This window comes from Rhineura floridana, chromosome 2 (assembly GCF_030035675.1).
Source record: "Rhineura floridana isolate rRhiFlo1 chromosome 2, rRhiFlo1.hap2, whole genome shotgun sequence".
Taxonomy (NCBI): Eukaryota; Metazoa; Chordata; class Lepidosauria; order Squamata; family Rhineuridae; genus Rhineura; species Rhineura floridana.
In genome coordinates this window covers 13,696,600-13,717,215 of record NC_084481.1, presented here as the reverse complement: position 1 = coordinate 13,717,215, position 20,616 = coordinate 13,696,600, and the positions used below count along the sequence as shown (strand labels likewise).

At 42.6% G+C, this 20,616-nt stretch overlaps 1 protein-coding gene across 1 annotated transcript in view; it reads right to left on the bottom strand.

Annotated features, from left to right (window-relative positions):
• The window catches only part of UNC80 (unc-80 homolog, NALCN channel complex subunit), a 341,822-nt gene that overhangs the window by 284,947 nt on the left and 36,259 nt on the right, over positions 1–20,616 (bottom strand). Inside the window, exons 4-6 of the mRNA XM_061607866.1 lie at positions 11,521–11,840; positions 8,604–8,727; positions 7,279–7,352 (exon numbers count right to left, since the gene is read on the bottom strand). Of these exons, the coding sequence (XP_061463850.1) occupies positions 7,279–7,352; positions 8,604–8,727; positions 11,521–11,840 (518 nt within the window). The remainder of the gene's footprint in view (positions 1–7,278; positions 7,353–8,603; positions 8,728–11,520; positions 11,841–20,616) is intronic.

Below are 20,616 nucleotides of genomic sequence, written 5' to 3'. Positions count from 1 at the left end.
ATAAGTCCCCATTGGTAATCTCAAGCAGTACAGTCTCAACAGAGCTGAACTAATTATTATTCTGAGTGTGTGACAAACCAAGAGAGTCAACAGTGTTCTCCGGGCAGATCTCAGAAAATGTGATGAGACATATGGAGGAGGAAGTTTTGCAGAATGCTTACTGATACATGCTCCTTGACTGAGACGCAGAGAAACCAAGGTCTAGTTCTGACCAAGCTGGTAAATTTATTCCTTGCTGTATAGGGTTGCCAGGTCAGAAGCATCCCAAAACCTGAGATTTGAGGGGCAGGCCCTAGTGATGTCATGGGGCGGGCCCTAGTGATGTCACAGGGCGGGCCCCAGTGATGTCACAGGCCGGGCCCCAGTGATGTCACAGGCTGGGCCCTAGTGATGTCATTAAGCATGATACATTAAGCATCATTCACAGTCGCTTGGAGCATACAATTAAAAAAAATATCTGACTGGAAATTAAGATAGAAATCTTAGCTAAAAGATGGAGCCTGGGTAGGGAATATTTAATCTAGCCTACTTGTTTTCAGCAAGAAGGGTTAAGTGCCTTCAAACCAGTGCAGTCACCAGAAGGCCACTGCAGAGACAAAGGAGCCTAGTGTTGTGGAGATGTCAGATGGGAGCTTTGGGGAGTAAAGATGGAGGCTCCTGAAGGCTGCAATTCTAAACACACTTACTAAGGGATTAAGCCCCATAGAACTCAACAGGACTGACTTCTAAGTAGATATAGTTTGGACTGTGCTGTTGGTAAACCTTGACTAGGGTTCTTCTGCAAAGACATCCATATCCAAGCAGGGTTGGCAACCCCCTGCCTGGAATGCCCTGCCCTTATCTTTTAACGTGGCTGCTCCAAACTTTTTTACAGATTTGACCCTTTACTTCAGAAAGAGGTCTGAAAAATGAGTAAGAGTAAGAAGTATCTTTTAAAATTGTTCTTTTCAATTCACTCTTGAATGAACATCATACCTAGGGCAGATCCACACCATTCATTTAAAGCACATTCAACACCCATTTGAAGAACATGAATCCCACCACAGAATCATGGGAACTGCAGTTTGTTAAGAGTGGTGAGAACTATAACTGTGAGGGGGAAATGACACTTTCCAGAATTCTTTAGGGGAAGTCATGCGCTTTAAATGCAAGTTGGATGTGCTTTACACATATTGTGCGAATCCACTTAATAAATCTTGCCTGCATGTAAATTGTTTTAATTAATTTTTCAAAATGGAAATGAGCTATAAACTGTAGTGGGTGACCATGGGCTACTCACCATCTCTCAGCCTATCTGCCCCTCAGGATGAAAACAATGGAGAACCATGACTACCCCAAGGCATACTTAAAATGTAAAGGAAGTATTGTACAACCATAGTATGAAATCGGATACTTATAGGGACACAGCATGACAAAACTGGGTGGAAGTAACAAGTGGGGTACCACAGGGCTCGGTCCTGGACCCAGTGCTCTTCAACATTTTTATTAACTACTTGGATGAGGAGGTACAGAGTATGCTTATCAAATTTGCAGATGATACAAAATTGGGGGGCATAGCTAATACCGTGGAAGACAGAAAGAAAATTCAAAGGGACCTTGATAGGCTGGAGCATTGGGCTGAAAACAACAGAATGAAATTCAGCAGGGATAAATGCAAAGTTCTACACTTAGGAAAAAGAAACCAAATGCACAGTTATAAGATGGGGGATACTTGGCTCAGCAGTATGACATGTGAGAAGGATCTTAGAATTGTCGTTGATCACAAGCTGAATATGAGCCAACAGTGTGATGTGGCTGCAACAAAGGCAAATGCTATATCAGGCTGCATTAACAGAAGTATAGTTTCCAAATCATGTGAAGTATTAGTTCCCCTCTATTCAGCACTGGTTAGGCCTCATCTTGAGTGCTGCATCCAGTTCTGGTCTCTGCACTTCAAGAAGGATGCAGACAAACTGGAACAGGTTCAGAGGAGGGCAACAAGGATGATCAGGGGACTGGAAACAAAGCCCTATGAAGAGAGACTGAAGGAACTGGGCATGTTGAACCTGGAGAAGAGAAGACTGAGGGGAGATATGATAGCACTGTTCAAGTACTTGAAAGGTTGCCACACAGAGGAGGCCAGGGATCTCTTCTCGATGGTCCCAGAGTGCAGGACACAGAATAATGGGCTCAAGTTGCAAGAAGCCAGATTTCAACTGGACATCAGGAAAAGCTTCCTAACTGTTACGAGCCATACGACAATGGAACCAACACTGGAGGCATTCAAGAGGCAGCTGGACAGCCATCTGTCGGGAATGCTTTGATTTGGATTCCTGCATTGAGCAGGGGGTTGGACTTGATAGCATTATAGGCCCCTTCCAACTCTACTATTCTATGATTCTATGAAAATATTTATATAAGCATGACTATCAAATATGTTTATTATTTATACAACCTGTAAAGATATTTATAGTGCAATCCTATGTTTGTTTACTCAGAAGCAAGTCCCAATGTATTCAATGGGGCTTACTCAACCAGGGAAAACTGTACCCTGAAGTGATAAGGAACTTGTTCTTTTAACAAGTCTTTTAAGTTGAGACCTTATCCCAGTCTGCGTCTGTGTTGGAATTGCTTTTTAATATGTTTTTAAACCTTTTCTTTAAAAAAAAATGTTTTTAAAGCTTTTTAAAATGCTCTTTAAAGATGTTTTGTTTTAATATATTTTAAAGTCTGTTTTTATCATTTTTAAAGTGTTTTTAGTGCTTTTGTTTGCCGCCCTGGGCTCCTACTGGGAGGAAGGGCGGGATATAAATCAAATAATAAATAAATAAAAATAAATAAATAAACTTCATTCATTTTTTAAAAAATCAGTATTAGTTTCCTACATAATTAAAACTGTGATAAACCCTGCCTAATTTCTTTAAAAATAGGGTTGGATTGAGAGAGAAAGATTTACAACACAAACACAAGTCTGCGCTACGTTTACTCACAAGTCCCATTAATTTACAGCACAATCCTAACCATGTCTACTCAAAAGTAAGTCCTAATGGAGTTCAATGGGGTTTACTCCAGGTACATGCTTTACTCCCAGAAAAGCAAATATTGGATTAAATACTTTCATATTTCATAGCCCAGGGCCTGACTCTTGGACAGAAGAGAAAAAAAACGTTAAGCCATATTAGTTACGCAAACTGCAAAAATCTTAAAGCCACCATTTTCTGACGTTCAGCCTAGGCATGCCTGGATCAACAAATCAGAACTCTAGCTTCATTGGCTACAATGAAAGGGCGGGGTTACAGCCAGAGCTGTGAAAAGTTAGTTTTTTAAACTACAACTCCCATCAGCCCCAGCCAGCATGACCACTGGATTGGGCTGATGGGAGTTGTAGCTAGAGCAAGGATCTGTAAAAAAAAAAGTCACGCGGGGGGGCATTTAACGTTTTGGTGTATATCTCGGGAACTAGACCACCTAGAAACTTACTTTTTTAAAAAATTGAAGCTGAGAGTCCGGAGAGTAAGGGGTGCTAGCCAGAGAGCCGGAGGGCCCCCCAAAACTGGAGACTCCAGCCGAAAACCAGAGATTAGACAACATGGAGGCAATTCTGGTCGGAGGTGAGAAAGGCAAGGGTGGGGCGGGAGATCTGGCAACCCTATTGCTGTATCATTTTAGACTGCAGATAAGGGTTCACATTCTAGAATTTTATTTATTTATTTACAGTTTTTATATACTATTTAAAATTTATGTACCATTTAAAATATATTCCTAATGCGTACCAACAACAACAACAATTTGATTCATTACCCAGCCTTCACCCTAAAGTTCCAGGGTGGGTCACAACAATTCAAAATGCAACATTAAAAACAGTTTAAACCAAATTAAAATCAAAAGGATAGGGTGGGTTCTAAAAATGTACATCTGCAGTGTCAAAGGCCAGGGTAAAGAGGTGCATCTCCAGCATTCAATGAAAACTGTAGAGTGAAGGCGCCAGATGCACCTCTGCAGGGAGGGAGTTCCACAACATAGAGGCTGCTATAAAGAAATACCCAATCCCAGGCCAGCAGCGCAGCAGCAGCAGCAGCTTCTGAGGGTGGTGGAACTACAAAGAGGCCTACTTCTGCTGATCTTAACACCTGAGAGAATCTATAGGGAAGGAGGCCATTTTTTCACTGATAAATATTCTTAAACATAAGAAATTAGCATATCAGGGAGAAAACTAAGCTGCAACCCTTCTCGTTGGCATGCTAGTCTTTTTATGTTCAGTGAATTTTTCTACATGGAAAATGCTACCTACAACAGCATTTTATCATTTGAGCCTTTCACCTGCAGTCTAAAGTAATACACCACAGACACAGCCAGCATATTCAATGACCGGGGTTGATGGGAGTTGTAGTCCGGCAGCATCTGGAGGGCCACAGGATCCTCAGCCCTGCTCTGAAGAATTATATTCTGCAGTGCCTTTTAATAACTGAGTTTACAGTAAGGAGGAGTTTATATTTGATGCAATTAACCAACAACACCAGCAATGTTCCTCAGTGGTATAGGTGAGGTTCTACATCTACAGTTCCATAGGATCCTGATGCCTAGATGATCTGGAACGGCAAGTGGTCTCATGTCTATGCACTATTATGGGCGGGTATGGAAAAAGGCTGCTCTTTAGCCCATCCATTCATCAAAATAGTTCTGCTATATATCAACATTTTCAAATCATCTACCTAAATATGTCCTGAACACTCTTACCTTGTAGTAACCTTCCTACTTATTACAGTACTTTAATTTACTCTAAAATACCACTATCTCATACTCATGGGCTGGTTTTTTAAACCAAAGCATTTTTTTTCCTCCATACTGATACAAACAAGAACTGCAATAAGATTTTGAAGTATACAGTAGTTTGCTAGGGAAAAATAGCCTTTCAGAAGACATTGGGTGACATTCAATGCTGCAGAAGAGGACTCCACCTTCATCTCCTTCCCCCTGAAGCTACCTGCCCCAAAATCTGTTCTGGGGAATCCCCCAATCCTTTGGAGCAGATTTTGTAGGTGCTTGGGGGGCTATAGGCAATCCAATTCCACAAATTCATTGTGCTTGTGCGTGAACAAATTGAATACATCCCATTGGTTTTTAAACTAAAAACAAAAGAACAGGACAAGTATGAGTTGTTGAAAAGTTTTAACACAGTTCAAAAGAGCTTCATCTAAGTCTCCTGTTGTAACACACATAACATGCTGTGTGTGGTCAAGACAGCACGGATTTTAAGAATAAACAGTAGCTAGACTTTGAACATGAGCCTACTAATTGCAGTTGCCATAGTGGAGAATAGAAGAGGAATCAATGCAGGACCAGCTAAAAGTAAGTGGGAAGCTGGCAAGTGGGAATTAAGTCTTTTAAGTATATATTTACATTTAAAGTGTGTTTATACAAATAATTCTATGGGTTTTTTTTTAAAGCAGAGTGTTTTCATATTAATCAGGACATGGTCAAAATGGAATTCTGCTAGGACTTCCCATTAAGGTTCTAGCCTAGCTTCTATCAAATGCTGTGCCAGGAAGACTGGATGCCTGCAAATGCCTAAGGGACAGTGGGAGTTAAATTCAACAGTTGTTTTCATAGTCCATGTATGGAGAAAAGATGTGAGCACAGTGCAATAAAACTGGTATAGAAACAAGTGTGAAGTAAGGCATGAACCCTAAGATGTTCTTGCAGTACATTTTTTAAAAAAATACAAACTACTTCTATGTCTGTTCCTCAGTTGGTGATCTGCAGACTATTATCAGGCTTGCTGAGCTTGTCCTTACGGCTTTCTCCATCTACTACTGCCTCTGTGGAACAGTCTTCCCGAAGAGGTGCGTATGGCGCCGACATTGTTGTCCTTTCGGTGCCAGGTTAAGACCTTCCTCTTTGCTATGGTGTTTTAATATGTAACTTGTTTTAGTTTTAAATTTTGTTGTAATTGTTTCTGATTTCTTGTTTTTACATATGTTTATGCTGTATTGTATTATGAGATTTTGAGATGTTTTTGTATTTTTATATTTTGTTGTACACCGCCCAGAGAGCTAATGCTAGTCGGGCGGTATAAAAATCTAATAAAATAAATAAATAAATAAAATTTACCATTCATTGTGCAACACAATACAAAACAGGGAGCAGGATTCCATTGGGTGGCCACTTATGCATTGCCAGAAAAGAGGATAAAAGAAAACTGAGATTTCTGTAAAGTTTCCATGTGCTAGTGTGTGCGTGCATGTGTGCACGCATGTGTGTATGTGCAGATGCAAATTTAAAAATAATTGCTGTAATTAAAATGGAACTAAAATACATCTCACCACAGCAGGTAAGACTATTATCTGATGAGCTATGTGCCTGCTCAGTCTGTTCCATCCAGGTGCTAACGGTTGATGGGCAACTTCCAGGCCCCTGCTGCTTTCCTTTCTTAGGGTTCTTTATCTTTCATCCAGACTTGAACAGCCCATCAAACAGAGATCTCCTTCCAACAGAGGACTGTCTCCGACAGCCCTTCAAATACACAACTATGCTCTGTAAAATAGGACTCACACGGCTACCCTAAGGATAGACTACATGCACAATGCTCCTGATATCAAGTGGGGTCTGAATGTGTAGATTGGTTCTTTGTGTCAAAATGGAAGATGGAAATGAACTGCCTTCAAGTGGATCCCGACTTATGGTTACCCTATGAATAGGGTTTTCATGGTAAGCAGTATTCAGAGGGGGTTTACTATTGCCTCCCTCTGAAGTTAGTCCTCCCCACTTGGCTAGGGCTTGCTCAGTTTGCCACAGCTGCACAAGCCAGCTCCTTCTTTGTCCGCAACTGCCAGCTGAGGGGCAACTGGGCTCCTTGGGACTTTGCAGCTTGCCCACGGCTGCACAGGTGGCAGGGCACGTAACCCCTGAGCCACTTACTGTGGGGGTGATCTTTAGCTGGCCCTTGACACCCAGGAGACTATCCAGCATTCTCACAGCAGCCAGTTAAGGAAGCTTTTAATGGCTGAGGTTAAGTAGATGGGGTGCTTTTATCTCTTGTTATTTCAAATTCTACTGGAATTCAATTGGTATTATACAGGGAAAGTTTGTTTAAATGTTCTTCCACTTATCGAGTTCCCAAAGGGACTGTGGTTGCTATAAAAGTAAATAAAAATAAAGAAACCACATGTTTCCTAGAGAAAAGCTTCTGCTTGTACTAGGTATACTTATTTTCCTGGTCCAGTTCCTTAGCTCTCTCCCCCCCCCCCCGAATCACACTCCTTGTTATTCCCAGTATAATTGTACAGCCTCTGTCATTACCTCTGTATGCCCCGCATCCACATTAGGAGATTCGCATGTCAGTGTCTGGTTTTTGATTGGAGAGGTTCTCTTTGCTGGCAAATTAAGGTCTTGTTAGTATTCAAGCTGTGGAAGTCAAACCTTAGAAGCACTGAATTTGACTTTGGGCTGAACATTTTAAACCCTCTTTTTAATCATGCAAATACAGAGTTTCTCAGCCACACCCTCTCTCCCCAGGCCACCCCCCCCACCAACCTTTGGTAGAAGCTTGAGGACACCTCCGAAACTCTATTACAACACTTACCAACTGCTCCTCTACCACTAATGTCTGAGGGACACAGCCATATATAGGGGCTGACATCAAGGTTACTTCTCATTTCAGCATCAGTAGGGCTTAACCCCACTACACCATCTAGTAGCCAACATGTCCTCCAGATATTATAGCACCTGATGGGAGATTGAGTTCAAGGACATCTGGAGGGCACCACATTGGCTACCCCTGATCTAGTCCATCTTCCAACCAAATACTTTTAAAAACGTAATATTGTGCTCTGTCACTGTGTAATATGCCAAATCAAATCAATATTTCCTCTGATCTCAAAGAATTTGAATTTTATTCCCCATTAAGCTCCAAGAATGAGGTTTTATGTGTGATGTTTAAATGAAGAGGGGTATGGTATGGTCAGGTGTATGCTGATGATTTTTTAATATGCAGAGCTCTCAAATGTATCCTCTAATATAGAATTCACTATTCTGTCCTTGTTATCTATTTATTTCATGTATTTATGTACCACTTAAACATATCTAATCTAAAATATAGCATTACAGTAAAATTTGAGAAATGCAAAATCATAGCTGCACACTTTGAAAACATCTTAAGAGTCAGGGAAAGTCCATGCTAACAGCTTCATAAAAAATCAGGAATCCAGCATCTTATGGTGATGCAGTGATGCCAAATGTGCAATGATTTATCTTTTCTATTCCAGTACTGCACAATGAAGTGAGACAAAAAAGACAAACAAACTCCTGTCTTGTCTTGTTGCTCCACCCCTTACTCATTTTTGTTCTTCAAGCCATTTCAGAAAGTGTGGCGTCTTCTATACGCTACCTGAAATAACTTCTGGTGTCATAAGAATCATAAGAGCATTAGAAAGAGGAGGAAACTCTCTTATGTCACCCATGTGTCTTTCTCTTGCTAGCTTCTCAAACAACTGGTGCTTAGACAAAACCTTAAATGTACTCTGATCCAGCAACAACAACAGGTGAAACTCAAACTGCTTTTTTTATATGGAAGAAAAAAGCATTCCATTTGTTAGTATTTTTACATATATGACAGAGCCACACACCTGTGATTATATTCCTGACGGGCTTAACCAGTGCAGTAAAGGCAGAAACTTCGGGTTGCCTGTGCTCCCACATTGGCTGCCAAATAACAAGGCCACTGGCCAGACGAAAAGTCAGATCAGATTCCTGAAAAGACACAAAGACATGGTAACACATCTGGACATGTTGGACTGATCAAATGGAGAAAAAGAGTGCTGACTTTGTGTCTTTCAACCCAGAAATCCCTTGTTCCGAAAGCTGTTGTCCTTGCTACCATATTTCCACTCATATTTGGATCCCTACCACATCTGTGTGTAATGTATGCATGGAATGGGGGATTAATCTTATTGCTCTTTAACCAGGCTGATCTTAAGTGCAATAAGTGAAGGAAGTATAACTAATCTCTGAGTTTGCATGCAAAGCTACAGCAAAACTAAACCTAAAACATGAAGATGAAGCAAGATTAGCCCATCCCTTGTCTTCTTCCTGACTCAGCCACATTTTATCCATGATAACTTCAGAAAAGAGCATGAACAATCATTTAAAGGGATGTGACTGGATTTGAGATGCAGGCAGTGGGGTGGCTTTTGACCTGTATTGCTGTACAAGTGAACAACATTGGGGACAAATAACTCCCTAATGTTGAGGAAGGCCTTATTGGTGGGGCCACTTTCACTCTTCAGAAATGTTAAGCAACTCTAACTGCAATGAAGGTGGTATAAGATGTAAGAATCATCATGTGCAGTGCATTTTGTACAGCAATAAACAGATTTGATCAGGTAACGTCCCTGGTAGACAGTGGAAATGCTGTGGACATAATATATATCAACTTCAGCAAAGCTTTTGACAATGTGCCCCATGATATTCTGAATAGCAAGCTAGCTAAATGTGGGCTGGATGGAATAACTATCAGGTGGATCCACAGCTGGCTACAGAGTTGTACTCAAAGAGTGCTTATCAATTGTTCCTTCTCAAACTAGGGGGAGGTAACAAGCGGGGTACCACAGGGCTTGGTCCTGGTCCCAGTGCTGTTCCACATTTTTATTAATGGTATGGATGAGGAGATGTAGGGAATGCTTATAAAATTTGCAGCTAATACAGAACTGGGAGGGATAGCTAACGCCTGAAGGATAGAAACAAAATTCAAAGTGATCTTGATAGGGCTGAAAACAACAGAATGAAATTTAACAGGGATAAGTGCAAAGTTCTACACCTAGGAAAAAGAAACCAAGTGCATGTTATAAGATGGGGGATATTTGGCTCAGCAATACTACTTGCAAGAAGGATCTTAGAATTGTTGTTGATCACAAGCTGAATATGAGCCGTGTGATATGGCTACAAAAAAGGCAAATGCTATCTTAGACTGCATTAACAAAAGTATGGTTTCCAAACTGCATGAAGTACTAGCTCCCCTCTATTTGGCACTGGTTAGGCATCATCTTGAGTACTACATCTAGTTTCGGACACTGCACTTTTAAGAAGGATGCAAACAAACTGGAACAGATTCAGTGGAGGGCAACAAGGATGATCAGGGGACTAGAAACAAAGCCCTGTGTAGAGAGATTGAAAGAACTGGGCATGCTTAGCCTTGAGAAGAGAAGACTGAGGGGACATATGATAGCATTGTTCAAGTACTTGAAGGGTTGCCACACAGAGGAGGGCCAGGATCTCTTCTTGACTGTCCCAGAGGGTAGGACATGAAATAATGGGCTCAAGTTACAGGAAGCCAGATTTCGACTGAACATCAGGAAAAACATCCTAACTGTTAAGAGCGATACAATAATGAAACCAATGACCTAGGGAGGTGGTGGGCTCTCCAACATGGGAGGCATGCAGGACAGGCATCTGCCGGGTGTGCTTTAAGTTACATTCCTGCATTAAGCAGGGGTTCGACTTGATGGCCTTATAGCCTCCTTCTACTATTCTATAATCTTAAGAAAAGGACTTGCTTACAAGGATCCTACGCCTCCTCCATTTACAGACACATAGATGGGCTAAACAGGAAATGGAAAGGAAATCACATACAAAGTGGAGTACACTTGTGAGTTCATGGCTCTTTCATAATCCTCTGCAGCATGCTTAGGAAGATTGCACTTGACTTTCACATCTCTTTGTGTGCTATGGGTGAACCTGAGGGAAATAAAGCAGGGCCAGGGCCATGGGGGGGCGGGACAAGAGATGGGATTAGTGGCAGAATCTGAGTGCCCCACTAATTAGAGACCAGGAAAGGAGACACAATAGCCACTTGTAAACACTGGAAGTAATTCAAAATGAGATCACACGCCAGGTAGGGTTGCCAATGTTTCCCTGAAAGTACCTCTGTGCATTTAACAACTGTACAGCAGGCAAAAAATCAAGAGGAATCAGTAAAAGCTGTACTGTTCACTTTCTGCCTTTAAAGAAGGCACGGAAACTGCTTCAGGGAAAGGGGGGGGGAATTGCCCACCTTTGCTTAAACATTTTACTTTAAAATGGAGCCCAAACCAGATACAACACACACACACACAAGCTCCTTGATAAATACAATAAGATGACACACATGATACGAAGAGAACAAGACTGTGAACACACTAGTCATCTACTACAGCAAGCGTTTCCATTGGATGCACCTGGAGGGAAAATGGGTTGATTTGCCAATCAGTTGCAAAATCTCTTTGAAGCTTTTTTTTAAAAAAAAAAAATACTGAAGCTGATCCCATTAGGTGTTAGAGTAAACAGGGGTGGGGTTTGACTAGAGTCATGTGCCTGGGTTTTCAGAGAATAAAGGTGGAGATGCACTGGAACTGGCATAATAGTATGTGTATCTCTATCCAAAGATTGAGATTTTCCTGCATACCCCATGCTACCTTCAGGAAGCACTGATACAGGAATTTAGAAGACAGAATCTGTTCACACTACCATCAAAGCATCTCCTCTGCTTACGTTACATTAAGCACTTACTTTAATCCTATGAACCAGAGGAGCAAACAAGAACACAAAGAGTTCCACTGTGGCCATGGAATTCTGAAAGAACTTTCTTCTGTTATTCTCCTCCTCTTCATTAGTGCTGTCACGTCTTGGATGCCTTGGAGATCCTTGGTTTTCAATCTGGTGAATGAAAGCGCTGCTGCTCCCTCTCCAACTCGATCGCCTGTCTCTTCCCCCTCCTCCTCCTCCTCCACCAAAGTGGTCATTGCTGCAGTCCTGAGGAGCTTCTAGCAACATCCAGTGGAGAGTGTGAAGGAGCTTCGTCTCTGCAACTCCAAGTTTATCCTGATGTCCTAGATGAGAAAATACAGAAATACTTTTTGCGTCCTTGATCATACAATGCAGCTTGAAATGACCTGTTCAGCTTGTGATGGCCCACAAAAGCAAGCACAACCAGACACAGCTACTGGTCAGCTAAGGGCTCAATAAATCACCTGTATTTGCTGCCCACTTTGAGTCTGTCAAGCAAACACTGGGCATTACTGCATCTGGCTTGATAATTTCATGAGCTGTCCTGTCCTGTCAAGGCATGCAGTTTCTAAGGATATTACTGGAAAACAGGCAGACATCCCCATTTCTTTCTGTGCTTTGACAATCTTGGCCTATTTTCCAAAATCTCTAGTTTAACATTCTTTGCTTTAGAACATGTAATTAATATATTCACTAATAGGCAAAAAAAACCCCTTGCAGTTTAAGAACGTGCCTATAACCAACAGATATTTCTATCAAACTTTAAAAAGCAGGGAAATTGGGCAGCTACAGTGAATGCACCAGGGAAGCAGGAGACCTTACCTCCTCTCTGAGATATTGTACTGCCCTACAAATTGGTCAAAATACAAACACCATTTGGGTCAGTCTTTCACAGTCCAATCCACTTCCTGTGTAACTTGGAAGAATTTGGTAACGTGCCTCTGAGCATATGGTGAGTGGTGGCAAGACCTGCAATCAAGACTATGGCCCTGTTTACACGGGGCCCTGGATCCACATTTTAAATGCTTCTTTTTGCATCGGGATTGATTTGGACGGTTCATATACGTCCGTCCTAGCTGTGGATATATATATTTTTTGCTGTTCACATGCGCTCGCATTAACTGCATTCGTTTTTCTTGCCACGCCCCCCTATTTAAAATGTTAACTGAAGGGGCAGTGTTTCCCTGTCTCCTGCAGGTAAAGTCTGCGGACACTGGGGGGTGCTATTCTCCTCTTTTTTGCTCTTAGTTTAGTGTCATCCAGGCAAAAAACCTATTGCAGCATTGCAGGCTTCTCCCTCCACCCTCACTCCGTGGCTGCTTGGGTGTCCTACTTTGAAAAAACCAAACAGCAAACAGGAAAAAACCCCAACCGCAAACAAAAAGAGGGGGCCTTTAGCCGCACCCCTCCCTGCTGGTCGCCTGGGCATGCTTGGGGGTCCCTCTGTGACTCATGGGGGTTGGGGTTTGCAGCGCCATGGAAGAAGAAACATGCTGTCAGGGAAAAAGCTCATCAAGTAGAAAAAGGGGATTAAAAAAACCCAACCGCAAACAAAAAGAGGGGGCCTTTAGCTGCACCCCTCCCTACTGGTCACCCGGGCATGCTTGGGGGACCCTCTGTGACTTATGGGGGGTTGGGGGTTTCAGCGCCATGGAAGAAGAAACATGGGGGTTGGGTAGGATGATTCCTGTGGGGCCCCTTTCCAACCTCTGATTTGGAGACTTGCACCTGGGGGCAAAGAAACTCTCTCTGCTGGCCAGATGAATTTCTTTTGTTAACCAAATAGAGTGGCCAGGTAGTTAATGGGCCTATTTAGGGGCCCAGAAGATCCTTTTATTATTGAAACACTTGAGAGCCTTCCCCCCCTTCCTGGTGGCTAGGAAAAGTTTGTTTGAGAGTGTGTCTAGAGAAAGGATGGGGACAGGAGGCAGGCAGAGAGACTGGCCCTCCGCACCATGGCTTTTTGGGTGCCGTGTGTAAATAAACCATATTTCATAAAGACACCGCAGTCTCCACTAACCGTCTTCCCAAAGGAAATGAAACCCTGGATGAGTGCAGGGACCCTGGAAATCTCACCGCTCTGAGATTGGGGAGGAGCTGCCTGCCAACACTCCCCCCTTTCATGCATATGTTGTTGTGGGAGAAGGTATTAACAAGGATCTCATTCTGTCAATATGGTGGAGATTTATCGACTTCACTTCACAACAAGATCTACACAGACAACTCTCCCCATCAGCAAAAGCTATTGGTTTTCCTGAGCAATTAATTAGTTCCTTAGTTATTATCTCTTAATTATGTTATGCTAAATATTCAAGCTTCAAAACACTCACTTGTATATTAATACTTAACTTTTTATTTCTACAGCTTTGCATATACACTAAATCAATTCATAAATAATGGCTCTAGGGAGGGGGGAGGGGATTAGGGTTACTTTTATATTGTTATATTATTTATGTTAATTTTTTGTATAATAAAAATCAATAAAAAGAAATAAATAAATAAAAAACAAGGATCTCATTCTCAACCCAGCAGCAAAAAGGGTGTGTGGGTGTGGCTGGGAGTGTTAAGAAGGTGTATTCTATTGTAAACCGCTTTGAGATCTTTTAGACAGTAAGCGGTCTATCATCATCATCATCATCTTTACTCTAAGGCAGGGGTGGGAAACCTTTTTTCAGCCCAAGGGCCACATTCTCTTCTGGGCAATCTTTCAGGGGCCATATGTTAATAGTGGGCAGGTCCAGAGGCAAAAGTGTCCGGAGCAACACATGTGATTTTTACTTTTTTACAGTAAGCTAGTTTTCTCTTTGATGTAAAATCCCTTGGGAGTTTCTACTGAAAAGTACAGAACTTCTTTCGTAAGTATGTAGTATTGATTGTGTGCTGGATTAAACCTTCCAAGGAAATAGGCTGAGGTGGCTGCAGCTGTCCAGTGTGAGCATATACATGTTTACTCTGAAGTAAACCCGCTGATTTTAGTAAAACGTCATCCCAGACAGTGGAGCTGTTGGGAATTTTTGACCCTGGGCTTAGTGGGCTTAACACCCCCCCCCATACAAAGATTCCTGATCATAAGGGAAGTCTCAGTTGAAGGCCCATCCATGTGGCAGTCTGTTATGGGTTTGGAGCTTCTCCCATATCCCGCCTCCGTGCACGCACAGATGTAATTCAGATTTACCACTTGCTTCCTTGTTTTTTTTTTTAATAAAAATGGATTTTCTTTGGAAACAGTAAGTTAGGATTAAATGAGAAAATGTGAGGTGTTTTGGCGAGGATGTATCCCTGTGGAAAACCTGCACGGAAGATCAACACCAAATCTTCAGGTTGAAGTGCCCTTAATAATTGGAACGTAGTCCCTACTGAAATTAATTCTTATTTTGATTATTGTTAAAAAAGTTTCGTTTCAAGTAGAAATACCAAGGCTGTTCACAAAGAGATACAGGCCAACAGCAAGCATACAAGAATTATAAATAACACAGCTATCCATAATTAAGATACGCGTTGGGCACATATTTTCTAAGTTTTACAAAGAAATCCTTTGACTCACGTCTACCTATGTTGCTTTCTGACATTCTGGGCCTCAAGGAAAGGGCCACAGCTCTGTGGTTAGAGTGCTCGCTTTGCATGCAAAAGGTCCCAGGTTTGATCCCCGGCAGCCTCTCAAAGTAGGACTGCATCCCTGGAGAGTCTCTTCCAGTCAGTGTGGGCAACTGACCTAGGCGGACCAAAGGTCTCCCTGGCCGCTTCCTCGGTTCCCAGAAGCCACGTGGGGCACACAGCACTCCACCACCCTGGGCGGTGGCAAGGCTGGTGCCGGATAGGCTTCCTATCAGGAGGAACATAGGGGCACGAAGACCAGGATTATGGAAGATAATAAGGACCACAACAGCATTTTCACAGGAGATCAGAGTTCCCAAAGTACACAAGCCAATATCCGAAGGGTTTACTATAAACTCTGGCTCTGGGTCACTGACAGGAATCAGGGAGGCGACTGCAGCCGTGGCATTCTCTGTCAGACTGGCTTCTAGTGATCCTGAGGCAGCCACGTTAAATTAACCGTTTGGTCGATCATATTTAAAACCGTCCTTTTCAACGAATGGTCAATAGCTCATTTTAATGCTCAGGTAACAGCCCTTCTAAAGGCGTATGCAATAAATCTTAAGATAGCCTAAATCTACCGGGCGAACACTTCGGATAAAAATAAAAGGACAATGCATGGCTCCTGCCCTGATGAATAAATTGCCATACATAGGACTGTTTGAAATAAACATTTTGAAAGCACACAAACATACACACATATATACACCCAAGTTTATTAAGCAGCAAGGTGCTTGAAGCATAAAATCAACACCCACCATTTCAGAGATGATATAAATTTAGTGAATCCCTAACCCTGAAAACAGGCATAAGAGCTTATTATCATGTAGGCATATAGATTAACAGAAGAAAGGGGCGAAAGTCTTCTTGAAACTACCAATACAGTGGTGACAGCCTATCAGCATCCAGAGCTAAACAGATCTTGGAGCCAGGGTTGCTGCAAAACCTCCTTGGCACTGACTTAGCAGGGGGAGAGGAGGGGGCAGATGAACAGAAGAAAAGGCCATGCAGAGTGAGGGGGTGGTTATCTGAATAACCTCCCCAGGCAGACGCATGGAGGAAATGGAAAGACAGCCAGCATAGCGGGCCATTTACTCTAGTTTCCCATTTCAGAGTGGCCAGCCAGATGCTTCCAGAGTGTCCTCTACCAGCTTCAGCTGGTGGCCCAGCTACACACCTAACATCAGTGCCCTTCACTTTGGTAACTCCAGGTTAAGATTACTGCAGTCTGCCATACGTGGGGCTGCCTTCGAAAAGAGTTCAAAATCACAACTGGGACAGAATACAGCAGGCAGAATTGCAGAAATGTACAGGTTGCCTGCATGACATCAATTCTGGCCCAACTGCACTTGGCTGCCTATGTATCTCAAAGCCCAACCCAAAAAGTTGGTTTTATCCTATAATGCCTTATATAGCCCACCTGGCACTGACATTACAATCATTTTGACACCTAGAAGATCTCCCTCTACTCCCAGGCATTTGACAGGCCAATTACTATAAGAAAATCTAATTTGGTGTTATTTACAATTGGTCATGCATTGGTAATCTCATCTGGTATTTTTAATGAGTTGATGTGTTTTTAATAAGATTAGTTATATGATTCTGATTTTTTGTATAGGAAAATAAAAAGTGGTTTGGTGGATCAGGCCAATGGCCCATCTAGTCCAGTATGTGACCAACCAGATTCCTATGGGAAGTCTGAAAGCAGAACCGGAGTGCAACTGTGCTCTCCCCACTTGTGATTCCCAGCAACTGGTATCCAGAGGCATTCACTGCCTCTCCCCTGACAGTATAGGTAGATTTACATGTTTTGTGTTTAATTACTGATGGAAGTCACCTTGAAACTTATTTTGTGTAGGCACCCAACAAATTTTTAAAAAATCAAATCTAATGAGCAGTGGTGTACCTAGCATATTTGACACCCGGGGCGGATAATTTTTTAACACCCCCCTCCTCTATACGACAAAAACTTCCTCCAAGTTCCTGCAGAAAAAAGCACAACCATTTATTCAATAGTTTTTTATATCTACCTAACAGTTTGAACTTTGATCCTTTGGTTACAGTCTGATATAATAATATTTTATGTAAATCATTGTCCAGTAACTAATCAGTGAATTTTAATAACAACCGAAACATCTGCAAAAGGTACAATTTAGCTAACTACTAAATCGTACCACTGATGCAATGTTTTATTTTCTTGATTTGTTCTTTAGTTTTAAAACAAACAATTAACAATTAAAAAAGAAGAATAAATTTCAGTTTTAAAGATATTCAAATTCAGTAAAATATTTCATGTAACACAGAAGTAGACTGCCAATGGCTGCGGGGGCTCCACAGAAGCAGAGCAGGAGGCCCTTACCGTATCTGCTGGTAGAGGGAGGCTGCAGGAGGAGCCCTCTGCTATGCCAGCCAGTCACAAGAAGTTATCTTATACTGAGTCAGACCATTGGTCCACCTCACTCAGGATTGTCTCCACTGACTGGCAACCCTCCAGGATAAAATTATTATTATTACTTTTATTTATTTATTTGTTGCATTTATATCCCACCTTTTCTCCAAGGAGGGAGCTCAAGGTGTCGTACATGGTTCTATTCCTCCTCATTTAATCCCCACAACAACCCTGTGAGGTAAGTTTGGCTGAGATTGTGAATAGCCCAAGGTCACCCAGTGAGCTGAGTGGAGATTTGAACCCTGGTCTCCCAGGTCCTGGTCCAGAACAACTACACCACACTGGCTCTCCATTGGGAAGGGGATAACTATGTATGCTACCCTGAGCTCCTTGGAGGAAAAATGGGATATAAATGTAATCTAATGTAAGTGTAATAATAAAAAATATTCTTTTATGTAAGCTGCTTACAGGTTTTTGTTGATTAAGGGATATATAGATCTTGTGGACAGGGCCAGTCTCCAAGATTGGCCTTGGCTCTGTCACCTCACTCACACAACACCACAGATTCTGTTTTACTTCTGCCCCTCCTGCACCCCCATTTTCTGCAGGCTTGTTCACATATTGCACTGAACCCAGGCACAAGCTGTCTCTACACATGTGCAAACGTTGGTGTGAAAGAGGGCACGCTTGTTGATTTTGGATTCACAGACTGTGTACTTGTTGAGCTTTGTGTGTATGTTATGTGCCTTCAAGTCAATTATGACTTATGGGGCCCCTATGAATCAGTGACCTCCTAGAGCATCTGTTATAAACTCCCCTGTTCAGATCTTGTAAGTTCAGGTCTGTGGCTTCCTTTATGGAATCAATCCATCTCTTGTTTGGCCTTCCTCTTTTTCTACTCCCTTCTATTTTTCCCAGCATTATCGTTTTTTCTAGTGAATCATGTCTTCTCATGATGTGTCCAAAGTATGATAACCTCAGTTTCATCCTTTTAGATTCTAGCGATAGTTCTAGTTTAATTTGTTCTAACACCCATTTTTTGTCTTTTTCGCAGTCCACGATATCTGCAAAGCTCTCCTCCACCACATTTCAGATAAGATGATTTTTCTCTTATCCACTTTTTTCCAACCACGGCTTCCCCTAAAGAATCCCGCAATGTGTAGTTTGCAAGCGGAACTGAGGGTTGTTAGGAGACCCCTATTCCCCTCACGAGAGCCAGTGTGGAGCCCAGAGTGGCAAAGAAAAACACCAAAAGCACTTTAAAACATCTTAAAAACAAAAGACTTTAAAACATATTAAAACAACAAATTAGGATCCTAAACAGGAGGAAGAGGCTCCCAAGCCTCCTGAAGAAGGTACTTTCTTCTTGCAGGGAACATTCCCTCCAAACTGCTATGTAAAGCTTCCCAGTTTGGCTTCTATTGGCTTAAAAAAAAACAGGCATAGGGCCTAAAATATAATCTCCTGGTTTATTAATGTAAAAATGGTTTACTGTTTTATTCCAGTGCCAGGATATATTTATTATCAACACATTTTTTGGGGGGGGGGGGAAGAGAAGGTTGTGAATGGCCACCGCTAATAATGTAATTTTCACTGTCTGTACTTTTTGGCATTTCATCTCCACCAGACTTCACAGTCTACAATTCCTCTTCCCCCCCCCCATATATACCTGCCATTTAGAAATAGATGTCATGCATTTGATAAAGTGGACTTTAATCCACAAAAATTTATGCTACACAAAAACTGTTAGCCTGTCAGGAGCTCAGGCTGGACCTTTGGCCTGGTTGAGCCTTCTTATTTTTATCTGTGAAATCTTCACTGGCTGACCATGTTGTGTAGGGCTGATGGGAGCTGGAGTCCCAACATCTGAAGGGCACCCAGTTGCCTACCTCTGCATCCATCCGCACGAAAGCCAAAGGTCTAAGAGGTATGACCCCAGAAGACAGTGATTGTTCTGTACACTGATACAAGAATGATAGGGAAAGGTGCAGATGTTCCCCATTCGGTGTTGCACCCTTTTTTGAATCTATATTTTAAAAATGTTTTTCTTTTGAAATGGGCTAACTCCTTATCTCCAGTACTGGGGGGATAGCTCAATTTTGTAAATTAAAAAAAAGTTTTCCAATGCAGCCCCCCTCCGTTACTCACCACCCATTTGTACAATTCAAATATAACTCCTGCTAGGGATCTGTCAGTTTTGTTTCCCATTTTTTCAATCTTAAATTTAGTTCTCCACATTTCTGCACAAATTTGTTATTTTTTAAAAAAATGGGGGGGCAGAACCATTTGTTCACTAACCTCCCACCTTCAAACACACACACACACACACACAAGGACACACACTCTCTCTCTCTCACACCCACACCCATGGAGACTCACAGCGCAGGCACCCCCAAACACACACCCACATGAAGCATCCCAATCCCCCTCTCACACAGGGATACAGACACACACAAGGACTCTCTCGCAGCATGCACACACACACACACACACACACATACACGGAGATTCACAGCCCAGGCACTCTCAAACACCCCCACACACACACATACACACCAGGCAGCCCAATCCCCACACACATGCACGGGGAGACTCACAGCCCAGGCACCCCCAAACACCCCCCCACACACATGTGGATAGACACACAGGGACATTCACTCTCTCACACACACAGACATGGAAACTCAAAGCCCAGGCACCCCCAAACACGCACGCATACACACAGGAACTCACAAACACTCCCTCAGGCCCTCACAAACCCTACCAGCCTGCCCCTCTGCTGCCCTGCCTCAGCCACTTACCGGCCTTCTGTTTCCCCCGGCCTGGAGCAAAGCCACTACCCTGTCTAGGCCACATGAGCCGTCTCCTGCCTGTTCCCAGCCTTGGGCACAGTCAGCCTTCCTTCTGCCCGTCCCCTGCCTTGAGCCCAGTGTGGCTGCAGTTTGTAAAGCTCAATCCTCGCAGCCAGCAACCTGCAACCCTACTGGAGAAAAGACCCTGCGGCCGATTATGAGCTCCATTGAACAGCAAGGAAGAAGGTTGCCCGCTGGTGCTCTGTCCTGGAATATATTGTGTTTGAATGGGGAGAAAATAAACGGGTGTGTTTGTCAGCAGCT